The 25,512-nt window shown below is 53.9% G+C and overlaps 7 protein-coding genes across 7 annotated transcripts; 4 read left to right on the forward strand and 3 right to left on the reverse strand.

Moving 5' to 3' along the window:
* Nucleotides 1–880: 880 nt before the first annotated feature.
* Nucleotides 881–1,579, forward strand: CkaCkLH20_09351 (uncharacterized protein; the record flags this gene model as incomplete). The annotated part of the gene is made up of 1 exon (XM_038892066.1): nucleotides 881–1,579. One exon carries the CDS (start codon nucleotides 881–883, stop codon nucleotides 1,577–1,579), a length of 699 nt encoding a protein of 232 aa, XP_038742649.1.
* A 537-nt stretch (nucleotides 1,580–2,116) lies between these two features.
* Nucleotides 2,117–3,420, forward strand: CkaCkLH20_09352 (peptidase C13 family protein; the record flags this gene model as incomplete). The annotated part of the gene is made up of 2 exons (XM_038892067.1): nucleotides 2,117–2,652; nucleotides 2,706–3,420. The coding sequence occupies 2 exons, from the start codon at nucleotides 2,117–2,119 to the stop codon at nucleotides 3,418–3,420; spliced, it is 1,251 nt and encodes a 416-aa protein (XP_038742650.1).
* Nucleotides 3,421–4,285: 865 nt separating this feature from the next.
* On the forward strand, nucleotides 4,286–6,752 carry CkaCkLH20_09353 (uncharacterized protein; the record flags this gene model as incomplete). The annotated part of the gene is made up of 4 exons (XM_038892068.1): nucleotides 4,286–5,194; nucleotides 5,249–5,681; nucleotides 5,746–6,504; nucleotides 6,565–6,752. 4 exons carry the CDS (start codon nucleotides 4,286–4,288, stop codon nucleotides 6,750–6,752), a joined length of 2,289 nt encoding a protein of 762 aa, XP_038742651.1.
* A 453-nt stretch (nucleotides 6,753–7,205) lies between these two features.
* On the reverse strand, nucleotides 7,206–8,240 carry CkaCkLH20_09354 (uncharacterized protein; the record flags this gene model as incomplete). Its single annotated transcript, XM_038892069.1, has 3 exons — nucleotides 7,206–7,714; nucleotides 7,783–7,898; nucleotides 7,963–8,240. The coding sequence occupies 3 exons, from the start codon at nucleotides 8,238–8,240 to the stop codon at nucleotides 7,206–7,208; spliced, it is 903 nt and encodes a 300-aa protein (XP_038742652.1).
* A 792-nt stretch (nucleotides 8,241–9,032) lies between these two features.
* CkaCkLH20_09355 (FAD binding domain-containing protein) lies at nucleotides 9,033–10,528 on the reverse strand (the record flags this gene model as incomplete). Its single annotated transcript, XM_038892070.1, has 2 exons — nucleotides 9,033–10,313; nucleotides 10,364–10,528. The coding sequence occupies 2 exons, from the start codon at nucleotides 10,526–10,528 to the stop codon at nucleotides 9,033–9,035; spliced, it is 1,446 nt and encodes a 481-aa protein (XP_038742653.1).
* A 1,011-nt stretch (nucleotides 10,529–11,539) lies between these two features.
* Nucleotides 11,540–14,169, forward strand: CkaCkLH20_09356 (uncharacterized protein; the record flags this gene model as incomplete). Its single annotated transcript, XM_038892071.1, has 5 exons — nucleotides 11,540–11,699; nucleotides 11,753–11,835; nucleotides 11,892–11,976; nucleotides 12,027–13,106; nucleotides 13,166–14,169. 5 exons carry the CDS (start codon nucleotides 11,540–11,542, stop codon nucleotides 14,167–14,169), a joined length of 2,412 nt encoding a protein of 803 aa, XP_038742654.1.
* A 7,536-nt stretch (nucleotides 14,170–21,705) lies between these two features.
* Nucleotides 21,706–23,545, reverse strand: CkaCkLH20_09357 (sodium calcium; the record flags this gene model as incomplete). The annotated part of the gene is made up of 3 exons (XM_038892072.1): nucleotides 21,706–21,734; nucleotides 21,790–22,799; nucleotides 22,851–23,545. The coding sequence occupies 3 exons, from the start codon at nucleotides 23,543–23,545 to the stop codon at nucleotides 21,706–21,708; spliced, it is 1,734 nt and encodes a 577-aa protein (XP_038742655.1).
* Between the last annotated feature and the right edge of the window lie 1,967 nt (nucleotides 23,546–25,512).

A 25,512-nucleotide genomic window follows, 5' to 3' on the forward strand; every position in this document is an offset into this window, starting at 1 on the left:
ACCTAGGTTGGATGTCAATTACCTATTCTCGAGCATCCAACTGCTGCATTGCCTTTGGCTCTCACCCAAGACACTGCCCAGCATCACACGATCCTGACGCAACATTAGGAACGTGATCACTGATCAGCATCAGCTCAACATGCGCCGGACGGATATGCGACAGCGGTTCACGATCTCGGACTCGAATGCTCCGAAGCGGCAGTCCAGACTGCACACCCAGCGCTTCCAGAACCCCTCCTGGATGTTCAGGTACCCAGCGACTCCACACATCCTCCACCCGGAACACTCACCTTCGTCCCATTTAAGGATAACATCACCACTCACCGAGCCGGGCTAACCCCAGAGTAGAGGAGTGGTCCGTGCTGTGCAGTCCCCTCCATTCGCGATGGAACCAAGTCGCCAAAGTCCCAATGTCTCTCCTTCTCTTCTCATAAGCAGGATTCTCGCTGTAGACTCATCGAGGCGGCCGACAGACTCGATTCTGGCCGGATGACTCTACTGTTGACCGCCAGAATATAGCTCGGTTTGACGTCTGACGATGGCATATCGAATTGGTATATCTATCGACGATAAGAGAACACAGACTGGACTGTTGAAACTGGATGATGTAGTCAGATCTCACCTCACTTCACCAGTCAAAGCCCTTGTCTCAACTCGTATCGCCCTCAGCGCAACCCTGCACCCCGCATCTTTACCTACCTACTTAACCACCTTATTGCCCAAGCCGCCACACCACTGAGCCTGCCTTTCCCCCTCATCGTCAAGCTGCGAAAGAACGTCACTTGACTGGCAAGGGAACATTGATCGCAAGAGCGTCAGCGTCACAGGAGGCATCAGATAGTCTAAAAAAACAACCCAATATCAAGACACTACCGTCATAATGGCCGCCCTCCCAAAGGAACAGGACGTCTCCCTCGCCCCGGAGGACCTCAAGGCCCGCCTCAAGGAGTCTTACGACACCATCGCCCCGGCCTACAATGACTGGACCCTCCAGCAGACCACCCTCCGCCTCGAGTACCTCGAAAAGCTCATGGAGAAGCTGCTCGTCGCGAAGCCGCTCTCCGGGCAGATGTCGCTCGTCCTCGAGCTCGGCTGCGGCTGCGGCCTCCCCGTCACCGACCGGCTGCTGACCACCCCGGACCTCTTCGTCACGGCCAACGACCTCTCCAGCACCCAGATCCAGCTGGCCAGGGAGAACCTCGCCAAGCACGGCACCGACCGCGTCACCTACGTCGAGGGCGACATGATGGCCCTCGAGTTCTCCGAGGGCTCCTTCGACGCCATCCTCGGCATGTACTCCGTCATCCACCTGCCCCGCGAGGAGCAGAGCGAGATGATTCGCCGCATGGCCAAATGGCTGAAGCCCGGCGGCCTGCTACTCGTCAACTTCTCTGCCGAGAAGTCGCCCGGTCACGTCGTGGACGAGTGGCTGCACGAGAAGGGCTGGATGTACTGGAGCGGCTGGGGCTCTGAGGAGACGCTCGCCCAGATCAAGGAGACCGGACTGGAGGTCCTCTTGGACGACATCGTGAAGGATGAGACTGACTCTACTTTCTTGTGGCTTCTCGCGAAGAAATAGGCGAGTCAAACTCTTCATCTCACCTTCTCGCGTTATGAACGACAGCATTAGAAGACATTGGTTTGGGGCATGCTTCATGTCAACGAGGCACATTCATGGACAGTAAAATTTACATATTAGACTCGCCAATACACGAAAGAAGTCTAACTACAAGTCTATTTCATCTTTTTGATCCCCGTTGGTAATATGAATGTTTCTCATCATTCGTGAGATATCTACACATCGCTCCTGCCCCAGCATGTACTTCGACGAGGTACATCGACCCTCCAAGATCGTGTGGGGTGAGGTCCAGCAGTCGGATTTCCGCCCACAGAGGGGCGCTGGCCCGTGCGACTAGCAGTTCATGAGCTGACTAAAGGTCGGGTACCTGCTGGAGTTTGTCAGGATGCAGCTCCGTGGCGCTTCCCCTTACCAAGCCAGCCTACACAACATCTTCAATTCGAGGCGGTCTCTCGTCTCCCTTGATACCCCCTACAACCTCTATTCCTTTCTTTTTTGCATTCATTCCCCGCTACCTTCGACAACAACCTGCGCGCCATGAAGCTTTCACGCCTCCTTCAATTGCCGGTTCTTCTGGCCGCCTCGACCCTCGCCCCGGCAGTGCTCGCCGAGCACACGAGCAACTGGGCCGTCCTCGTCTGCACCTCGCGCTTCTGGTTCAACTACCGCCATCTCGCCAATGTTCTCTCCATATACCGAACCGTCAAGCGCCTCGGCATCCCCGACTCCCAGATCATCCTCATGCTGCCCGATGACATGGCCTGCAACCCGCGAAACGCCTTCCCGGGAACCGTCTACAGCAATTCAGACCGCGCTGTCGATCTCTACGGCGACAACATCGAGGTCGACTACCGCGGCTACGAGGTCACCGTCGAGAACTTCATCCGCCTGCTGACCGACCGCGTTGGCGACGAGATGCCCCGCAGCAAGCGCCTTCTGACGGACGACCGGAGCAACATCTTGGTGTACATGACGGGCCACGGCGGAAACGAATTCCTCAAGTTCCAGGACGCCGAGGAGATTGGAGCATTCGATCTGGCAGACGCGTTCGAGCAGATGTGGGAGAAGAAGAGGTATGCCAGAAACATTCGTTGCCTAGTGAGCCGGACAGACACTAATTGCTTAGATATCACGAAATCCTCTTCATGATCGACACGTGCCAAGCGAACACGATGTACAGCAAGCTCTACTCCCCCAACATCATCGCCACCGGCTCCTCCGAACTCGATCAATCCTCCTATTCCCACCACGCCGACAACGACGTCGGCGTCGCCGTCATCGACCGCTACACATACTACAACCTCGAGTTCCTCGAATCGCAAGTCCAAGACCTGAGTTCCAAGAAGACGGTCGGCGAGCTTTTCGACAGCTACACCTACGAGAAGATCCATTCCAACGCCGGCGTGCGCTACGACCTGTTCCGCGGCGGTGCCGATGCCGCGCGCAGCCGCCGCATCACCGATTTCTTCGGCAACGTACAAAATGTCGAGGTCGACGGGGCCAAGAACATGGTGCTTGACGAGGAGCTGTTGGAGCTGAGCCAGAAGATTGCTGCGCTGAAGAAGAGGGCTGACGAGGCCGACGCTGCTGCAAAGAATGCAACGCTCGCGGAGAAGGCTAGGGCCAAGGAATCTAGCACCAAGGCGCAGGCGAAGCGCGTACAGATGGCGAAGCCTTTGACGAATGACAACTGGTGGGAGAAGAAGCTTGTGGGTGCTACTGCGCTTGTTGGTGTTGCTCTGCTTTGGGCCCTGGGGTCGTATCTTGAGTCCCCGAACAAGTCGCGAGACGATGAAAAGAAGGCGAATGGGCAGAACGGGCATGCGACGGTAAAGGCATGACGGAAGTTCGTCTTGCGTATTGTGTCTTTTTATACATCTATGAGCATGCAGCACAGCCGGCGTTTTGGGACAGGGCCAGGAGTACAATATGACTAGGGATATTTGATTTCATTTAAACAAAGTCATTTCTTCGGAATAGTATGTGATATCTCCATGCAATTCATTGTACTCAATCCCAGCTCAGCGCCTGCCCGCACATGTTGAATTCCGTGGTTGTTGCGAACTTGGAATTATCCGGAGTATTTCCTGCGTAGATATCCGGACGAGGACCACTTATTACGACTCACCGAGATCTTCACCGAACTCTTGCTTGCACTTCAAAAACCCTGCTACGGCGCCTGAGCAGACGTTATTTTGAGGACAGCCCTCCCACCACATCATATGGCGCTAGATGGAGGACGGGGAAGTCCGATTCTCATTCGAAAATGGATAAAGTCAAGGTCAGTGCAGCATTGTTCCTTTTGAGGCTGCGCTTTTCAGTTCGCCGACAATCCTTCCATACTGGCCAAAAACGTTCGTTTGCTGGGTCATATAAAATCAGCCAGCCCAGTAGACTCAGTCGCTGTTTCTGCACTCTTCTTCCTATTGCCCATGTATTCGTCGCGACAATTTAAGCAAGCTCTAAGAGGAGGGTATTACTTTGCCGCGTTTATCTGCTTCGCCGGTGCAACTATCGGGAACGCAGTTGCCTCATCTCAGAAATCTCAGTGAGATGGATTCATTGCGGCGGACGCTGAGCCAACGGCCTCAAAACGCGTACATCTTTCATCTACATTTACACAACTCATGCACCATCGTCATGGTTCAATTCTTGCCGCCACATTGCCCACACTTCTTGCAGACCCCGCTAACAGCCTTCCCAACCTTGAAGATCCCCCCTCTCAAGACTCTAACTCTCAAGTCACGGCCCTTGACAACTCACGCCATCACCTTCTCCTGTGACGCCGAGCTCGCCGTGGCCGCAGACGACTCCGTCCACGTCTTCCTCCCCGAGTTCCCGGCCCTAGAGGAACAGAACTCGTCAAAACCCACCCCACCAACCGACGGCGTCGACCCTCCCGCCGCCGCCGCCGCCCAGGATGCCGTGCAAACGACGACCACGCCAGGCGCGCCCCCGGCCCAGGACGATAACGCCTCCCGCCAGCAGTACTACACCTACATCCTCCGAATCCCCACCTCCCGCAAGCCCGACCCGCGCATGAACGCCTCCCTCTTCACGGCCCAGGGCCTCGCGCCGCCCTCCTACGACGACCTCGACGGCGAGTACGCCGAGGACGCGGCCTCCGCCTTCGAGGGCGTCGGCTCCGGCGTCGTCACCGGCTACGGCGCCTCGCTGAACCAGGTCGTCGCCGTCGCCTGGTCCCCCGCCGGCGTCGGCCGCAACCTGCGCCCCGTCCTCTCCGTCATGCTGACCAACGGCGCGCTGCTCGTCATCGGCGAGGGCAACGCCGGGTCCGTCGATCTCGGGGCCCGTATGAGAGGCTTCCGGGACTGGAGGATCCTGTGGGGCGTCGGGGCCAACATCCCGCTGCCCGACGCTGGGAGCGAGGACGCGGCCTACCTGCCTAGGGACAAGGTCCGCTCGTTTGCGTGGGCGGAGAAGGTCGAGACGGGTCAGGCTTTGTTGGCGTATGCGACGGACGAGGAGGAGGTTGTGGTGCTGAGCGTGCAGTACTACCTATCTGACGAAAACAATGAGGATGAGGGTTCGTACGCGTGGCGGGTGGAGGAGGTCGCCAGGCTTTCCGGACGGGGACCGCATCCAACCCCTAGCGTAAGTTAACATCACTTCCTCTATTGCGGCTGCACGGCTGCTCACACTTTATAGAAGACGGACCCGGATTACAGCCCGTACACCTCCGCCTTCTCCCTCAAATTCTCTCCCTGGCTGCTGTCAGAGGACTCCAGGACGGCCGTGATATCCTACTGCGCGCGCAACTACGTCGGCTTCCGCCGCATCACGATTCCGCGCGCCTGGGACCGCGGGGCCAGCATCGAAGCCAGCGTCGAGGAGGCCGATATCACGGGCATATGCACCCACCTCGCCTCAGACGCCTTCGTCGAGTGGGAGAACGTCGTCTGGGACCGCGACGGCGCCAAGGTCTGCCGAGGCGTCATCGCGAGCCCGTTCAGAGCCATGCCGTTCCAGGTCGCGCTGAACGGGGCCGAGGGAGCCGCGAAAGAGGAGCACGGCACAGATGTCTGCGGGACGACGTACCCCGAGGACACGACCTCCTTGGACGCCACGAATCCCATATCAAGTACGTCTACCCACCCCGGTAGAGATCACAGTTAGAGGTGGGTGTGCTAAACTGACGACAACAGGCCTGGTGATCCATCCCCCCGACATGACGAAGCGCTCCAAAGCCCCCTCATACTCCCTCGTCCGCCTCTCCGCCACCGGCAGCAACGACAACTGGTTCCAGCAGAACGCCATCGACACCTACTTCGACACCCTCCCCAAGTGGGCCGAGACCATCTCCTCGACCGTCAAGCTGTCCGTGCCCGCGTCGATGCTCGGGCGCGGCGGCGCGGGCGGGACGGCCCCCGGCGCCGACGCCGAGTCCGCCGCCTCGGACGACGACGACGATTCCGACGACGACGACGACGACTTCGACCTGCCCGAGGACGCGGGCGAGCAGATCCGGCCGTACAGGGTGCGCGTGTGGGGCCTGACGACGTCGACCGTCGGCGGGGTCAGCGCGGTGCTCGTCTCGCAGCATAGCACGCAGCAGCCGGAGAAGACGGTCAAGACGAGGGTCATGTTCGGCGGCAAGGCTGCGCTTCTCGCTGCTTCTGCTGCTGCTGGGGAAGACGAGATGGATGTTGACGGGAGGGGAGAGGAGCCCGGGCCGTTCTGGGCGAGGCAGAGTACCGAGGCCAAGATGTGGGATTGGATGTACGGCGGTGGACCTCCCGTCCCTGGAACAGTCGGTTTCGAGGGGGACGCGACGGCGAGCGCGGGCGACGTTTCGCTGAAGGAGAGGCTGAGCGTCGTTAGGAGTAAGCAGAGATGCGTGTTTTGTCAGACGGAGCTCAAAGATCGGGGCAAGGAGTCTGTGTGCGAGAGGAGGCACGTCTTTGGTGAGGTTACGCCTTCCCCTTGCGTCATGGATGTGCTTTTTTGCTGACTTGTTTGGAAAGCTACGTGCGCGGCGACGGGGCTGGCTATATTGGCGCCTGGGATCTCGAGGGCGTGTGCTGTCTGTGGACTGCGGTGTTTGATTGCGAAGGAGGTGGAGAAGATTGTGCGGGAGCAGCTTGGTCCCGAGGCCAAGGTCGAGACGGAGGAGGAGGTTTGTGGTGGGTGCGGAGGGAAGTTTGTTGTGTGACGAGGTAGGTAGGGAGGGAATGATACTACTTCATGAAGTTTTGAAAGCATGATGAATGGGGTAGGATGAAAAGTACTTTTGAAATATGTGAGCTGGGGTTTTCTGTTGAGGTATGTTTTCTTTGATATTGACGGGTTGATGTGAGGGGTGTCTGGTGTTACTTGATTCTGCAGCTGCGCCCTTGCCTGTGGTATCAAAGACTGCGATGTTTGAAGCACCACAGACAAAGACAACACGAGCAGGACACATCGTCCTCATGTCACGCCACGAAAACAACTTTGAAAACCGCATTGATTCTTCAAGAGCTACGTGCTATGATATTGTCTCTGCAGCCAACTTGATCCAGTGAAACCGTCCCACGAAGCTACTCACACACGCATCCCTGAAAACTCCAAGATTTCGACGAAGACGATGAAATCCGGGTAAATGTCGCGGTCCTCGGATTTTCATGGATTAAAATCGGCGGAAGCGCCGGGTCCCGCCAACCTCGACGTCCTCGGGCTCCTCGTCGACGACGTCGTCAGATCGGGGGGACACGGTGACCTTCCGGGGCTGGATGCGAGGCCATTGGGGCCAAGGGGCCCTAATAGGTGGGGAGGGTGTCTTGTCACCCCGGGTCTCGACGATCGTGGGGTCCTCCTCTTCAACGGTGGCGTCAGATCGGGGGACGAAGGGGATCTTCGGGGGCTGGATGCGAGGCCATTGAGGCCAAGGGGCCCTGATAGGGGGGGAGGGGATCTTGTTGTCTCGTGGCTCGGCGGGGGTACGGTGGTGGTTGGCTCCGACGGGGTCGTCCGTGAGGCCCGGGTCCCGGGCGGAGAGATCGTCGATGTCACGGGCCTCGACGGCGGCTTCGGCGGGGATCTCGGGGACGGAGCGCTTCTTCACCGGCGCGATGGGCTGTTTGTGGCCGTCCCAGGCGAAGCAGCCGATGACGCCATCGTAATGCCAGATGCCCTCGGCTGGTATCGGAGGCATTAGAGACCATGAAGAAACGAAGAAAACGGAGGAATATCATGATTATACTCACAGAGGTTGATTTCGGTGAACGCTGTCTTGCCGTCGGGGCACCAGCAGGACATGATGACGGGATCAGAATTGGACTTGCGCTCCTTGATACTGCATTGTCGACAGTTGGAGTTGCCGCTGTTGCGATGGCGTCAGGACATCAATCGGTTGGATGGCAAACACGCAGGTCAGCGAGGCTTACTTGTAACCCCAGTACATCTGGCCTTTGCGGTTCACGAGGCATTGCTTGAGCTTCAGCCAGGTAAAGACTTTTGTGCCGTGACGATCGATGCAGTCCGCCTCGAGAATCGGGTTACCGAGATTGGTTTCCTCAAAAACGTTCTCGGCGGTCCTGACATGCTTGCTGATTTGGAAGTTGGAGCATTCTTCCTGAATGCAGGTGGACTCCTTGGGACAATTCCCGCCCATGACCGAGGTGGCGGCCAGAGAGGCGAGAGCGGCGATGGAGAGGAGCTTCATCGTTGTGGCTGGATACGACGGCGTTACTGGGTTGACAGGCTTGAATCTTGAGACTTAGGCGTGATGATGATTATGACCTTGGGAGAGGAAGTTCGGGAGGCTTTATAGATGTTGCTGATTCCCTTAGGCCCAGGATCACCGGAGTTGAAGAGCTATCTAGACATGTTGCAGGCGTCCTCCTCGTCTCTGCCACGTCTCTTGAGCCCTCCCTACATGGACGCTGTCCATGGAAGCAAGAAAGACCCACAGCTCTATCATGTAAAGTGAAGTCATCTCAACGCACTTTCTCTTTCTTCTTGAGACATAGCAAATTGTGGAACAGTAGACGAAGTTTGCGAAGTGTTGGCTGCATAACTTCCGTGCCCAAACACCTCCATTTTCTGCAGTGAGATAAAGAACAAGAAGCTCGGATGTAACCTAGATTTAAGCATGAATGTACTTCAATAGCCGATCAGTATGTTTCATCAATGCTTCTAGATATGTGAGATGCCATCTCGGTGACCTATTCTTTCCGCAGGGCAAGGCAGATAGCATCTTGAATGACAGCGGTGAAGGCCGTCTGGACTCCGCGAGAAAGAATGTGGACACGTATGATCATTCCTGTTACGGTGACTTTGCATGGGCTGGGTGTTTCTTTCTTTCGAGTCAAACGGCGACGTAAATAGGATGACGATCATGAATACGTGAGTGAATCAGCAGCCTTGACGATGTCAGTCTTCGTTGGAAGCCTAGTTACTTTGTTGATACGATACTTTCTCCGCCTAGCAATCTGTCTACGAGAAGAAAGCCCCTCTACGTCACAACAATCTTCCAGGGACTCCTCGAAAACCTGTTCTCCGGATCATACTTCCTCTTCAACTCAACCAACCTCTTCGCGTTCCCCTTGAACCCCTCCTTCACATCCACCACATCGCTGAAGTAGTTATTGTACTGCCCAACCCCGCCAGTCTCGCCTGTGTGGTTCCTCCCTTTGATATTCTGCGCCAGCTCCCGGTTCCAGCCCCTTGCATCGCCGTCCTTGGCCGGGTCCGTCCAGCACGTCAACACCATGCAGTCGAAGTACATCCCGCGGTTCGAGTACGCCGTCGCCCCGAACCCCACGCTGGCCACCTTGTCCTTTTTGTACATCTCCACCGCCAGGGCGCTCGTCCGCATGTCGTTGCCGCGATCCGTCTCCTGGTCCACGCGCGCGTAGAATTCCCTCTCCATCTCTTGCCACTTGGACAGTGAGAACGGTGCCGTGAGGTTAGTGCCGCCTGTCAGTCTTCTCGCACCGGGGCCTTGGGAGGCGTCGACTAAGGTGTTGGCGACGGGATAGTCCATCTCTTGGGTCATGTCCATCAACGGTTCGGCTTCGAGTAGGCCCTTGAAGAGACCTTCCTTGGCCTCTTTTCCGGTGCCGTTGTGGAACGGCTGCACAACGATGATCGGCGTCTGGTTGGGAGGTGGTGCGTATGCGAAGGCCATAACCACGAACTGCCCCCCGTCCATCTTCTCGATGAACTCGTTCGCCCACGCCACCAGTTCGGGAAGCTTGGAAGTCGGATATATGAGCGCTCCAGACCACACGCGGCCCTGAGGAAACACCTTGGAGGTAAACCTTGTGACCACACCAAAACTCGCCCCCGCGCCCCTCAGCCCCCAGAACAGATCCGCATTCTCCGTCTCGGAGGCAGTAACAACAGAACCGTCCGCGAGCACGACCTCGACCTCGACCAGACAGTCCACAGCAAGGCCGTGCAGCCCGCTCAAAAGACCTTGACCGCCGCCGAGAACGAGACCCCCGACACCGGTATGCGAGACGGTCCCGCCGACGGTGGCTAGGCCGTGCTTCCACGCCTCGTCGTCGACGTCTTTCCAGGTGCACCCGCCGCCGTAGCTGATGAGCCGTTTCTCGGGATCGACGGAGACGGAGCGGAGATGGCTCAGGTGGATAACCATTCCGCCGTCCGAGGAGGAGGTTCCAGCGGTGGAGTGGCCGCCGCCGCAGGTGGTGAAGGGGATGTTGTGCTTCGTTGCGAAAAGGATCGCTGAGGATACGTCTTGGGCCGACTTCGGTTTTATGACTAGGGCCTGAGGGCGTTCAGTAACTGCGCAAGTTTAGGAATGGGAGGTGTTCATACGGCTCGCTTGATACAAACTATGGACCAGCGTTCCAAGCTGGCTTCGTACCCCTCATCGCCGGGCAGGAGGACATCGCCCTGGATGGCTGACCGAAGGGCCGGCACTTCCCTTTCCCAAGAGTCAATAGTAATGGATCCCGTGGTTTCCGGAGTTGAGATTCGCAATCTACAATGTTCAAATGCTTGGCACCAAGTCGTTGATGAAAGAGGGGACGTTGTGTCTTTTGAACTAGAGCTGAGACTCGATGGCGACGAAAACAGCTTCCGTTTATCAGCTATTGCTGCTGTTCCACGTCACTTGTGGAACGAAGGATCAATCCCGAGAATCGGGCTTGATTGTTGGCTTTTGATTCCTTTGAAAGTTCTTCCTCCTTGTAAGCGCTAGCTCGGCGAGTGCCGTGATACGCGCGCCACGATGTAAGACCGGACGTCATTTATGAGTGCCATGTCGACCTCAGTCAAGGTGGAATTGAAAACTCAGCAGTGCTGAACAGAAACGAGAAGTGTCTGTGGCAAAATACATCAGACATCGATAAAGCCAACGTCCTGTCGCTTCTCCGCCGTTCCCAATCTCTTCGGCTCCGGCCTAGTCGCCGGCCGACGCCGCTCCCCTGTCCCGTCTGATTCTCTTCCCCCGCTTGAACAAGCTCCCTCCCACACAAGCTCTAATCCCGACGACGTCTCCCAACTTCTCGAGCTCCAAGTGGAAGATGACATTGAAATCTCGCGGGAAAGCTTTCCTCAATCGCCCGCAACGTCCATTCGCTTCGTGTCGGGAGATATGCCAAGACACCCGTTCTACCCCGCAGTAGCAATGCTGCTACCCCAACGACATCACGCCGTCAGGTACGCCGAAACCCTGATAGATTGACCGAGGAATCCGGTGCACGGGTCCGAATGAAGAAGCGGATACTCTCGAACATGCAAGTTTATGTCACTATGAGTCGCGATAATTGGAGGGAAATTAGTAGGCGCAGTTGCCCGCACTCCGCTTGTAGCGTGCCTAGGCTTCGTGGGCTCATGGTTACAGTCGTCAGGCACGTCGGCAAAGATCTGATCGGGGAGCAAACGCGGGGTTGATCTGAATGTACAATACTACAAATAGAAGGACTATTCGCCAGGAAACAGGTGTGATAGGGCTGCTCGATATCAAGCTGCGAGTGATACTGATACATCATGAAGGCCCAATTGAGCTGTCTTCTGTTGTCATATACAACCTTCGGGTTGTCCGAAGCTCGTTCGTTATGGTCTTCTGTCCCTGCAACGTTCGGTGACAGAAACGGAGACGGGTACATTCTGAAGACCGGTTATCCGGTTGGCAACGGCAAACTCGGTGGTAAGTACCAGCGCCCGATCCGGCGTTCCGGGACCGAATTAACGTTTCCGTAGCAATCCCGTTCGGCCCTCCCGGATCGGAAAAAGTCAATCTCAACGTCGACTCTCTCTGGGCCGGAGGTCCGTTTGAAGCTTCGGTCAGTCTCGACTAACCCACAACATTAAGGAGATCACTAACAATGAACAATAACAGAACTACACAGGAGGCAATCCAACAGAGCCGAAATATGGAGCTCTTCCAGAGATTCGAGCCACGATTTTCGAGAATGGGACGGGAGGTGAGTCACTGCGATGTTGTCTATGCTATTAGAATCTAATTTCCATCTAGATGTTTCACCCTTACTTGGTGTAGGAAGCAGTTACGGTGGAAACCGTGTTCTAGCCAACCTCACCGTCGACATCGAGGGCATCAGCGAATACAGCGACTACAGAAGAACACTCGACCTCAAGACCGGGGTTCACCACACCAAGTTCACGGCCAACCAGACAGGCTTCGAGATATCCCACTTCTGCTCGTACCCAGATCAGGTCTGTGTGTACCACATCGCTTCAGAAAAGAACTTGCCGGCTGTCAAGGTAGGGTACGAAAACACGCTGGTCGACCAGGACACCTTCGAGGTGAGCTGCGGCGAAGACAACGTCCGGTTCACCGGCGTCACTCAGCTCGGTCCTCCGGAGGGCATGAAGTTCGACTCCATTGCGAGGATCGACAAGGGCGCGGCTACCACCTCTTGTGCGTGCGCAGGTGTGTTAAAGATCACACCGGCAGAAGACCAAAAGATCTTGACGATTATTATCGGCGCTGAGACGAATTATGATCAGAAGAAGGGCAATGCCGAGAACAACTACTCTTTCAAGGGCGAAGATCCTGGTCCGATCGTCGAGAAGACAACATCTGACGCCGTAACGAAGTCATTCGACAAGATCCTAGGAGACCACATCGCCGACTATCAGAGTCTCGAGGGTGCTTTTGAACTGAGCCTACCCGACACTCTCGGCTCTGAGGAAAAGGAAACCGGGAAACTGATTTCGGACTACATTTACACCGATGGCGGAGACCCTTACTTGGAGGCTCTGCTGTTTGACTACTCCCGTCACCTCCTCATCACGTCCTCTCGCGCGAATTCTTTGCCTGCGAATCTACAGGGGCGATGGACCGAGCAACTCTGGCCAGCTTGGAGCGCGGACTACCACGCCAACATCAACCTGCAGATGAACTACTGGGCTGCCGACCAGACCGGTTTGGGCGAGACCCAGCACGCTCTCTGGGACTACATGGAAGACACCTGGGTCCCGCGGGGAACCGAGACTGCGAAGCTGCTGTACAATGCCGACGGCTGGGTAGTCCACAACGAGATGAACACTTTTGGGCATACTGCGATGAAGGAGGGCGCAGAATGGGCCAACTGTGAGTCGACAGTCCCAGCTCCCTTCACCAATCTCCACGGATTTGCTGACACTTTTCAGACCCCGCCGCTGCCGCTTGGATGATGCAGCACGTCTGGGATAACTTCGAATACACCCAAGATCTCGACTGGTTCACGCGCCAAGGCTACCCACTCATCAAAGGTGTCGCCGCCTTTTGGCTCTCCCAGCTGCAGGAAGACCTCTTCTTCAACGACGGCACGCTGGTCGTCAACCCCTGTAACAGTCCCGAGACCGGCCCGACAACCTTTGGCTGCACGCACTACCACCAGCAGATCCACCAAGTCTTCGAAGCGGTCCTCCACGGCGCCACCTTCGTCTCCGAGCCCGACGCCGAGTTCCTCGAGAACGTGGCCTCCAGCATGGATCGTCTGGACAAGGGCGTCCACGTCGCGGAATGGGGCGGCATGAAGGAGTGGAAACTCCCGGACAGCTACGGGTACGACGGAAAGTCCACGCACCGCCACCTCTCGCACCTCACCGGCTGGTACCCCGGGTACTCCGTCTCGTCCTTCCTCGGCGGGTATACCAACTCCACGATCCAGTCTGTCGTGCGGGAGACGCTCATCGCGCGGGGTATGGGTAACGCTCAGGACGCGAACGCGGGTTGGGCTAAAGTGTGGCGGACGGCGTGCTGGGCGCGGCTTAACGAGACGGACAAGGCGTATGAGCAGCTTCGGTATGCGATCGACGTCAACTTCGCGCCGAACGGATTCAGCATGTACTCGGGTTTGAACCAGCCGTTCCAAATCGATGCGAACTTTGGCTTGGGCGGCGCGGTGTTGAGTATGCTGGTTGTCGATCTGCCTTTGTCGTTTTCGTCGAGAGATGCGTCTCGGACTGTGGTGCTGGGTCCCGCAATCCCAAAAGCCTGGGGAGGTGGCAGCGTCAAGGGTCTGAGGATCAGAGGCGGCGGTGCGGTCGACTTCAGTTGGGATGATGAAGGATTGGTGACGGAGGCGGCTGTTAAGCAGGTCGGTAATGCGCTTAGCAAGAGTAAGGTTCGCTTCGTAAATGTTGCAGGAACCGAGTTAGCGGTTCTGTAAGACGGAAAATATTAGTTGCGTCTTCATCATAGCAATTCTTCAGCAGCTCGTGTCGGGTCGCGATGAGCAGCAATAAAGCCCGCAGAATACATGTGTGGATATTCCCAACGTACCTAGTATGCATCGTGGTGATGTGAAAAACTAGATGCCTCGGGTTTTCGTGTTTCAAAACCCGTAAATAATACTCATGATGTGCGTCGGTGGGCAGGCGCGGTCATGGAGTGCGTGTCTCCATCTACCAAAACCCGGCCGTCGGGTGATGCTTCCCAAGAATCGCGAACACACGAAGACCAAGGTCTATAGGTCCGAACAATTTCGTTGCAAAATAACAATTGCACCTGTTTTCGAAGGGATGTTTTGAGGTTCGCCGGGAGCAGATCCAGCGCAGGTTGCGGTGAGGGTGAGTCCATGTATCTTCTGACGCATGCGAACAGCCGAGCCTTTCTTTTTTGCAATTTTTCTCAACATTTTCCTCAGTGATACTTTGAGTCGCACTATTTTTGCGCGCGCCTGCCTCGTACACGTGAGGTTGGTGTTGTTGTCGTGGAAATCGGCGTGGTGGTGTGGGTACCTCCGAGCCCGGGCCACGGGACCTGCGGGAGGAGTGGGTCCCGGTGGGCCCTGGGCCCGGGCTCTTTGTTGACGGCCTCACGGGGTAGGTGGTCAAGAGGCACGACTTTCAGTTATTTTCTTTTGGGTGTTGTATTTGTTTAAGTGAAGGCCGAGGGTTCGAGTTGAAGGTATTTTTGCTTTTTTTTTACCGCTTGCAACGGACATAGCGATCGACCGGAGGCGATTAAGATGTGAGGTTGTTGACAACTCCTTCAGTTCTGGTCGAACGTTATACCAGTCGATGTTATATAATGAAAAATGAGTATTGCTAGTTTTCAAGGGCTTGGTGACTCGTGCCCAATTCCTATAGTAAGAAGGCGCGAAGTGACGCCTTGAGTCACACGGCTTTGAGTTTTGTAGTAAGCCGTAGCATTGTCGAGCCTAGCTGAATCTTTATCCTCGAGCACGTCTTCATGGCGAAAGTTGAAAAAAAAAAATTAGGTATTATAATCGAGGACTAAACTCTCCTCTCTTTTCAGATCAGGATCTCCAGGCAGTCTTTCCAGATAAGCAAGAGTCTCCACGAAGGAATGAGTTGCTAATGAAAAAGAAAGCACCCCATCGCTGAATCGAGATTGGTTTTGCCCTATAACTGCTATACTGGATATGCAATACATTAATTACGATTGTTTTGTCGGTGAACTAGTCGATACTTGAATGAAATCGTTCGCCCACAACTCTTTGCAAATCATCAAACAATCAATGTTGAATGGCATTGTTCACGACACCATCTCTTTACGCCCGTTTCTCAAGGGCCCACACCCTGGATCATTCTCAAGAGGGTAACGTGTTTTATCGAGCGGACTCTGGGGATTGGGGAGGATGGACTTGGCTGGAATTAAGCCGGAGTCGGAATACAAAGAAAACGCCCGATCCGTACGGCTGAGGCTTCGTGATTCCCAGTATTTGCTCCCCCCTCTTGTTTTCCAGCCGCGCAGACCATCAAATGTGGAACAATATCGTTCTCCGGCATGCTAACTCCGGAGTGCTAACATAGTACATCTGCAAAATAGACGCCGCGACAAATTTGCCATACTTGGAGAGCCTACGCAATCCCCTTCAGTTGCTGGCATGACGGTATGACACTTTGTCCCAATCCATTTGCTCACAAACCAGTTTCAACTCTTCTCTAATCTCAGTTTCAAAGCTTACTCTCACGAGAGGAATACTGACCCAAGAGAAAGCCTTTGTTGTTGAGAGGGCATTTGGATTTCCATTGGGTTTTGTGATTGTTTGGAAAGTGTCGTTCGCAGATTGACTCGTGGCACTGCTTGAAGTTGAGACACAAGGTACGAAAAGCAAGCCCTACGAGTACGAGTTCCACGGCTTAGTGATAAAGGTCATGGTGATGTTATGACATTTGAAATAATATGTTTCCGAAAGGTAAGGTTTCATGTGGTGGCTACAGATGATCTTGGATGAGAGATAAAGTGACAGTATTATAGTGGAAGGCCGGTAGGACTGTCCCATAGCAACTTTGATGATGGCGATAATTGACACAGACAGCATGAAAGTCCACATTCCTCCTACGCGTCGACTCAGTTCCAGAAACTGAGTCCGACAATGGCCAGAGCAGGGAGGAGAACGCCATATGAGGTTTCTTCCACAAATGGGAACATGCTATTCCAACAGAAATTGCGCCATGAACGTGATGGATAAGTTCGTGCTATCACATTAATATATTCAAATGCATTTGCATGAGAGGTAACTGTGCAATCTCTGGTATCAACTTCCAACCCTTGCGAATAACGTTGATCCCCAAACGCGCTGGCCCAGCTGCCAAGGGACCAGCATCTTGTTGACGTGTTCGGCGCTACAAAATTACCGCATCTACGGGTTGCAGTGTTAATGCATGGCTTTTCATGTGTGTTTTGATTCACACTTCTAATTATTGATGGACCCAAAAAGACCCTCGTCCATACATGCAGATCGAGAATGCAGCTCGGCAAAAGATGAGAGACATACCAAAGTGGAGGTTTTATTTTTACTGGCTAGGGCTTGTCCGTATACAATGCAGGAATCTTAAAAGGTATATGGCTGACTGAAATTGAATAACAGCAGCAGGTGAGTTGCGGGGTCTCAACCAGAGATATTGACGCAGCCTTGAGAAGGCGCTTTGCCAGCGTGTTATGCATAACTCATGTTGCCAAGATCTCGGGTTGCAATTTCCAGCAACTCAAAAGTACGATACACAACTTCACCGCCTTACCTCGCTGTTACCATCGCAGAAGTAAGCCATTTTTTCCTGGTCCGCAGAGAGATCTGAGACCCAAGTCTGCAGTTCCGCTGGCTGCAAACGTGGTGAAGCACCGCGAACGACGAGTATGGCGATTAATGGTGTCTGTCTGGCGCTCCGAAATAAATGACTGTTGCTCCAAAATATTCTTTTTTTCTAGATATTCGACACCTTCAAGCCTGAAGTTTCTGAAGTTAGCCTTGTTGAGAATGGCTCGTAAGGCGGATGATTGTTAGACCCCGTGAAAGAGGCGGCGAGACTATGGGAATGTGTACACATGTGGGTAATCCATTGATAAGCGGGGTTGACGGCTGACGGAGTGAGATTATGACAACGACCAGCATCATCTCCCCGATTTACTCTTATGTGATGCCTTTACAACGTTGGTTCTCTGTCATGTTTAGCCATAAGGTCTGTAGAGAGTTACGACTAGACGAACGGTGAACCAACAACCTCGAACAAATGGATTACGATTTGTGTTCTAAGACTCCCACGCTCTGATGACTTGGAGAGTTTGATGTCTTAAACAGGCGGTTTACTTATTTACAATTGAACTGACGGTCAGAAACAAAGCGTTAGTAAGCAGCGGCACCCATTTGCCTCTCTCTTCCTCTTGATTTTGGTGGCTCCTTTCCTTTTTATCAAGGCCGTCAGGGCAGCCTCCTTCTTCTGTCTGGTTATCTTAGCGACGACTCGAACCACTGTCCGCTCCGCGAATTCAGTGTTCTTCATTATCCTACTAGTATTCGAACAATAATACTCCACGGGAATCAACTTTCGATTTTAATATATGGCTTCTCAACACAACTCGAGAATGCTTTTGTGGTAAAGTCCAACTACACATCTGTCCAGAGACACAATACCTCTGTGGACTGCTCTTTACGATGAAACCAAGACGAACTCGGAACTAGATTCATGCCCTGTCTTACAAACAGCTAAAACAGATGTTATTTATGGACCACTGGCCTTGAACGACGGTGCTGGAGCAAACTACATGGACATGTTCGACGTCAACCAGACTGTTAGGTTACAATTTCCGGATCAAAATAACCGTCGTAACATCTATGTCCTCAAAAGGTCTTGCTCTTTTTTACGTTCCAACATGAGGAAGACGGTCCACATTTGACCGCTATATAAGACCCAAGAAGTGCAGACAAAAAGAAAGACACCAAGCGCACTAGAAGCAAGAGGTCGAAGAGACCCGCTTCTATAATGCCCATGTTTTTGATGAACGAGACCGACTACGACGACTGTGATCTGCTCATCGAGAGACCGGTCTCACGCCACGACCCTAACCGTAGCCCTGTTACTGGGGTGCCGAAGAAGATTTATGGGGGCTGAGATATTATTCTTTTATGTGACATGTCTCTCAAAGCATGATATCTCTAAAGGCACCCAAAGCTCACTAGTTCATCGTGATATGCGACGGAAATCTTCAGCATCAGCAACCCTCTCTTCACAAGCCGTTTATAACTCAATAGAGATTATCTCGGGGCATATGCGGACGGTAGCACCAGTGCAACTCTTCAGCACATCTCTAAGTGCTACGAAGAGGTTATCTCCCACGAAGAGCCTCAAATGCACTCATACTTTTGCTCCCCTTGGATATTGCTAGATAGGATGGGCAACATGCTTACATCCTATGGCCCACGATGCCTTGCGCACAATCCTTTCTTCTCTTGCTTACTCTCGCTAGAATACTATCACAGAAGCAATGATACAGGACAGCCAACATTTCTTGTTTGACGCGGTCTTCTGTGGGACAAATGGCGTTGACCCCAGATGGCGACGATACGGCACTTCCCAGGTCGGACGGAGATACCGAACGTGCACTTCGTGCAGTACTCTTCTGGAGAAGGGTCAATTGTCAGTTTCTGTTTCGACGGAAGTGATCCCATGCATATATAAGCGCCGAAAATTGCAATACGCCGCGTAACACAACGCAGCAACCGTTATTTTTCTCCCATTCTATTCGACAACTCGCCATACCCAGCATTGCATGCATATATAAGCAGCACTAGGACGTAATCTCCATACCGCAGCAGCAAAATGTGGCTGTGCCAAATGCCTATCAACAAAGAGGTTATCCTTCAATGAGGGTCTTCTAATCGCGTCGATGATCTCGTGTACCAGGCACATCCCCAACAGAAGATGCGTCCCAGCTTCGTCACATCAAACAGATGCTTTTCATCCTTGTCTATCTTGGTTTCTATTGTATTCTTACTGGGATAATATCCCAGAAGCGCAGTTGCAGAAAACAGAAACAAAGACCCTCAATCCCGCTACTACATGCTCTTCTTGATTTGTAGAACGTGGTGTGGACTATGGTGAGCGGTCGTCACAACGAATGCGTGCGCGCTTGTTCCTCAAACTCAGTTGCGCGAGGAATTGTGTGCCGCAGAGACTGTCGTCTTATAAAACGCCCCAAATCGTATCTCTGGAATAATCTCATATAAGATATAAATACAAAGTCGAGAACAGCTATGTGAGAAGAACATAAACCCAGCAGATGCGGCCGACAACTCCCAATATCACAATCACCCAACTTCTTCGACACCAGGAACACATGTTCAACTCACATGTCTGGACTGAAACTCATTTGACTTAAAAACGATAAGAAGTCCTAGGCCTCTTCGTTTATCCGTGCAGTCTCAGTACAGCGTAGCTATCAAATTCAGCTGAATGAAGACATAACTCAAAATAAAAAGGAAAGCTCGTCGCGGGTGTTCTTAGTTCGACAACAATGCAAGGAGGGATGACACATATTGAACATCGGTCTCTGCAGCTCACTTGCTGATGTACGAACTGGTGCACTTAAAGCCTAAGATTCCACACTCCAACACAAATCCCCATCTCGACCTCACTCCAGTGAGTAATTCAGAACCCCCTCCTCCACGTCTTATTCGAACGAATACCAGCACAGCGACGGAGACCGACAAACCCTACGGACGATAAAACGTAACCAAGGCCGGAAATTCAAGCATACTTATTACTTCAAGCAATCCCTTCCACTTGAATGACGGATCAACACTCAGGACTCATATTTCATATAGCCCGTCTACGCTCACTGGTGCTATTCGGCTCCTGTTCGTCGCTGATCCCTGAGTCCCAAGTCCTCAGAACTCTTTTCATATTAATCAAAACACCACCTAAATTTGAAGATACCGCCTTTAGTAAACTCACCCGTCCCGCATACCTGAACTCCGTCTGTCTAACAGTGTTTCCCATACCCAGAAATCACAAAGCCGTCGCTGCTTAAGATTTCCTATTTAACAACGTGCTTCCAGACACTGTCGATACGAAGAAACACAAACAGCTACGTCGGGATAAAGTACATCGTCGCAGTTTTCTCTAAGATTCATCCGCTTTTCTGGACCCCGGCCAAAGTACCATACCACATCGTCACGTTTCTGCTAACTGCTTGATTTGAATTGTTCACCCATCCCCTTGTCATACACCTGTGAATACCACACCAACGACGATGACAAACCCCAGCCAGCAATCAAATCACCCCGCGAACCAGAACACAACAGCAGCGAGATGGACGTGATTCCAAAACGTCTTGGCAACATGAGCCCAATCTCGATGCTGCGTCTATTTCGTCAGATCAACCAACCCCCCAACCGCATGCTGCAGAGCCTACTCACAGGCCATCCTTCTGTTGTTATATAACCCCCAGGAAACAATGCCGAATCAGCAACTCGAGTTCCTAATCTAGAGTCCACGCTGAGTTTGACTCTCGGCTGTATATAAGGATACAAGACCACCACCGCAATTCTACTCCAAGCGTATTGATAGCTGGGCCCCAAAGCTAAGGCAGCATCCGCCTGGTTGTGCAACCCCATTGAAAACATCCACAGCTTGGACTCCCGCCCGACGAGCCGCATGCCTGCTTCACCTTTCCCATCAGCGACAACCCGTCTGTTTCCATATTATACACCTACGAATACCATGAAAACATTGGCGATCACTGCCGGACGACGAGTAGACGCAGAGCAACTAATCACACATGAGAATGACAGTATTTCGGGGATGTGATCAGCCCGCCTGAGACGTTTAAGCGACCAAGCTTCATGGTCCAAGATACCTTGGCAGGGTGGCATTGGCACAAGGACGACACAATTCATATGTTCCGTTGGTGACGAGATCGATTCTTGGAACCCGAATCCGTCCTTATGTAGCGTTGAGAACCCAAACTAGGCGCGTCATCAGTAGGGGCCGACGCCTGCCCACCGAGAAGCCGAAAACCGTGACTGAAATATCCCCCTCACTATTCTCACACGTCTACACGAGCCGCACGCCACGTCATTATCGAATTCTCTCTTTTTGATATTCTGCTATCATCTGCCTTCCGTCATAGGCACTCTCGCCTCATCCCAGCTGCCATCATCCACCCAAACCCCAACATCTCCAACATTCTCTCGCCAGGGCACGAAGGCCCACGAAGTTCCCAACAGCGGGATTCAATGTACAGTTCCTCCAAGAAATCCCGCTCAATCTTATATGTACAAGTAAAGGAAACACACCTCGTGTTCCCTCGAAAGAAGACAAGACATTATGGTCAAAAAGGTTTTTTTGAAAAAAGTTGTTTACACACACGCTCAGAACAGATCTTTTGTTGAAATCGCAAAAAGTGACGTAAAAGGAAAATAACGGTCGTAACGATGGGAGGGTGGGGGGCTGGCTATTTAGCCGGCGACGCCAGTGGCGGGGTACCCTGGTTGTCATGTCAGTAATTCGTACGGGTGAGGGGGTGGTTGATGAGAACTTACACCATGAGCACGTGGCAATAATGGCGTACAGACATATGAGCTGCAGACCCTCGAGCCAGTGACTCTTTCCGTCGCTGATCAGGTAGTTCACCAGCAATACCGCAACGAATAGGACCGCGACCTGGAAGAGGTCGAAGCTCATGGTCATGGAGTCGTTGCCCATGCCCCAGCCGATGATGACCAATAGCGGGATGAGGAAGAGGGCGACTTGCATGCTGGAACCGACGGCGACACCGATGGCGAGATCCATCTTGTCCTTGATGGCGACCGTGACGGCGGTGGCGTGCTCCGCGGCGTTTCCGACGATGGGGAGCAGGATGAGACCGACGAACTCCTCGCTGATACCGCTGGTCTGGGTGACGTAGTCGATGGAGCCGACCATGGCTTCGGCGCAGAAGGCGATGAGGACGGTGGAGCCGGCGAGGGTGCCGACGGCCACGAGGAAGTGCAGCTGGGGGTCCTCCTCTTCGTCGTCCTCCTCCTCCGCTGGGCGCTGCATCATGATGCGGCTGAGCTCCTGGCGGTCGTTGTCGCCGCGGACGCCGGTCTGCGCGATGCGCGCACCGGCTCCGGCGAGACTGCGGCCCAGGGCGCCCTCCTTCAATCCACCACGGCTCCACGGCTTGGCGGCGACCTTTTGCGATTCCTCGTTGAAGACCTTCTGGTGCGTTTTGAGCTGGAAGAAGAGATACGATGCGTAGATGATGAGGAGGATGACGGCGGTTCCGCGGGAGAGGGCGGCGACGTGGACGGGGTTGTCGGTGCCGTCGTTCTTGTCGAAGACGCTCGGGACGATGACGGATGCGACGGCGAGGGCGAGGAGGGATGCGGCGGTCTGGGCGACGGTCGTGTTGAAGTACTGCTCGGGGCGGCGGAGGCCACCGAAGAAGAAGCAGAAGCCCATGACGAGGAGCAAGTTGGACAGGATGGAGCCGATTAGTGAGGTCTGGACGATGAGGACCTTGCCCTCGGCCAAGGCGATAATGGCAACGATGAGTTCGACGGCGTTTCTGAGTCGGGTTAGTGAGACGCTCATGAGTTGCAGATGAGACCCGACTTACCCGAATGTCGCGTTTAGCAGTCCACCCAGCGACTCACCTGTCCTGAGCGCAATCTCCTCGGTGGCGAAACCCAGCATTGCGGCCAGGGGAATGATGGCGATGAAGTTGACAACAAATACTGCGATCTTGTTGACGGATCCGACGTACGAAATGGCGATACCGGCCGGCGCGGCCAATATCAGAATGTTGATCCATGAGTTGAGAAGGGTCCGTTGTAATTGGTTGGCGACGGTGAAAGGCGCCTTCGGCTCGACGTGTTTAATCAACCCGGTCTTCTTCTTTTTCGGTTTCTCTTCCTCGGGAGGGCTTCTGTCGTCCACCGCGTCGGCCGTCCCACGATTCCTCAATCCGGCGCCCTGCTCCTTGTTCTCAAACATGGTCTCTCCGCTGCCGCTGCCGCTGCCCGTCGCTGACCTCTCATCTTTGCTCAAGCTGCGCACGGTATCTGAGTCTCTGGGTGCGGGTTCGCTCCGGACGTGGTGAATCTGTTCCTCGGTGTCCTGGTCCTCGGCCCTGCTGGGGACCTCGCGCTGGGCCTCGAGATTGGCGCCGTCCCATGTGGAACGCTTGCTTGGGTGGTTATCCCAAGAAACGTGGCGAAAGGGGTTCCATGTCTGCTCCTGACTCCGGCGGCTGAGGCCGTGAGCTCTGCGTTTGATGTCAAAGTGGTTGACTGAACCGATGAGATCGGGCATGGTTAGCGACGGCGAACGCAGAGCAGGCGCTGCTTGGAGGTGGCAGAGAACGAAAGACGCGAAGATGAATGTGAGTGAGAAGGGAGTGGTTCGTTAAGTGAGATAGGGTGATGACGTGAAACCTCTGGTGTGGAGTGTCGGTGGGAATAATATGGAGAGGGATGGAGGGGACGGGGGGTAAACGAAGATTGCTCGAATCCGCGGGCAAATCGGCAGATGATTGGGGGAAGAGCGCGCGACTAGAGCTCTAGAGTCGTAGTCTAACCAGGTAGCTTCCCACCAGTGACAGACGAAGAAAATGCCAAGTGCCAAGGGATGGAAACAACACTCGTGTTGTGGTGATATTGGGCAGAGATGTTTTGTAGGGTTCTCGTCTCGCCAGAAGATATGACAAGAGTAACGCTGGCAGACGGCGGGGACGGGGGTAGCGGGTAGGAAGGTAATAAAGCGCCGCAGACTGGTTTTTACTCACAGGTTGAGGAGTTCATGCTGACGACGGCGGTGGTGTGTTAGTCGTAACTGTAACCGTCTTGTGGCAGGCGAGAGCCTGTGCTTGTTGGAGTTGGTTGTGGCAAAGATCAGATCGCTTCGAATGATGAGACGAAACGCGAACCGAGCTGTGGACGGGGTTGTCGAAGTTGCCTGTGTATCCGGGATGCCTTTTTGTGCAGTGGCAGGTGTAGATGTGTCTTTCGGGATGCTTTTCTCTTTTTGCGATAATCACTTTGTATGCAGCACAGCAATATAGCGCGGCGATGGATGGGGAGAGGCCTCCTTGGCAAAATTTGGTTGCCGGGGTGGTAGCGGAGGCTTGCCGGCCGGAGATGAGACGGGTCCAGATCGGTTCGGTTGGTGGTGACTGGTGAGTGGTGAGGGTGACAGCTCAACAACGGCGAGACGCGCAAGCCAAGACCCGAGCTAGTATGCAGTACCCGATACTCGGATTGGCGCTGCGGGATGCGGTGAGCAGGTGAACACGTCGGTCTGTCGTGTGCGGATTGGGCGCGGCCGGGCTGTGTGCAGCACGACGGAGGCAAAAGACGACCGCTTGTCGATGGTGACGGCACCGGCGCGGTACCTTACGGATACGGGTTGCAGTTGCAGCTGGATCGAGGCTGTGCAGTTCGGAAAAGTGGGAGCTTTGGGATGAATGCGAGTCGTGTATTGCAGACTGCAAAATGCCTTGTCTAACGTAATCGAAGACGGGCTTAGCTGAAGCTTAGCTGGGCAGTGAAGAGGAGGTGAAGTGAAGAGCGAAGAAAAGATGGGATGGAAAGTAAAGAATGCCAAGGAAGGGGGATCAAGCAGCTTTACGAGATATTAGCTCCTGTTCCTCGACCTAATCCTTCCTGAACATGGACACAATAGAGAGAGACAAAGTGCTCGCACCGTTTCAAAAAAACCAGCCCCTACGTCAGTCCGCCATTGCAATAAGCGCGGGCAACCTAACCTACCTAAGCCATTGAAAAGACGTGGGCGCTAATTTCCCTGAATCGAGACCTTCACTCTCTCGCCAATCCGATTCTGTCCAACACGCTGTCGCTCATCAGCGTCCTTCCAATGCCGTCGCGCCAGGCCATCAAGAAAGCGGGGCCATGCCATCTAACGCCCCCTTTATTTGTCTGCTTTAATGTTTTTCTCCATTGGACGATATTGCACCTTTTCCCACTTGCCGTGTGTCTATTTTCTGATCCCATCAATTGAGTTGGGCACACACGGAGAAAAACGTTCAGTCCGTGATTCAATGAGATGCCAGTACGACGTCGAAAAATTCATGTCGTCAGCACCCCCTTGACGTGCCAAGCCGCGCCACTCGTCTCCGAATCCCACGCAAACACGCACCCAAAAACAAGCTTCGCCAAGCCGAATACAAGACCTCGGCCAAGGCCCAAAGAACCCCCCCTGCCAAGCCCGTCGCCGTCGATCTGCTCGTCTTGGCTGTTGCTTCCTTTTTTTTTTTTTTTTTT

This window comes from Colletotrichum karsti, assembly GCF_011947395.1.
Source record: "Colletotrichum karsti strain CkLH20 chromosome Unknown Scaffold33, whole genome shotgun sequence".
Taxonomy (NCBI): Eukaryota; Fungi; Ascomycota; class Sordariomycetes; order Glomerellales; family Glomerellaceae; genus Colletotrichum; species Colletotrichum karsti.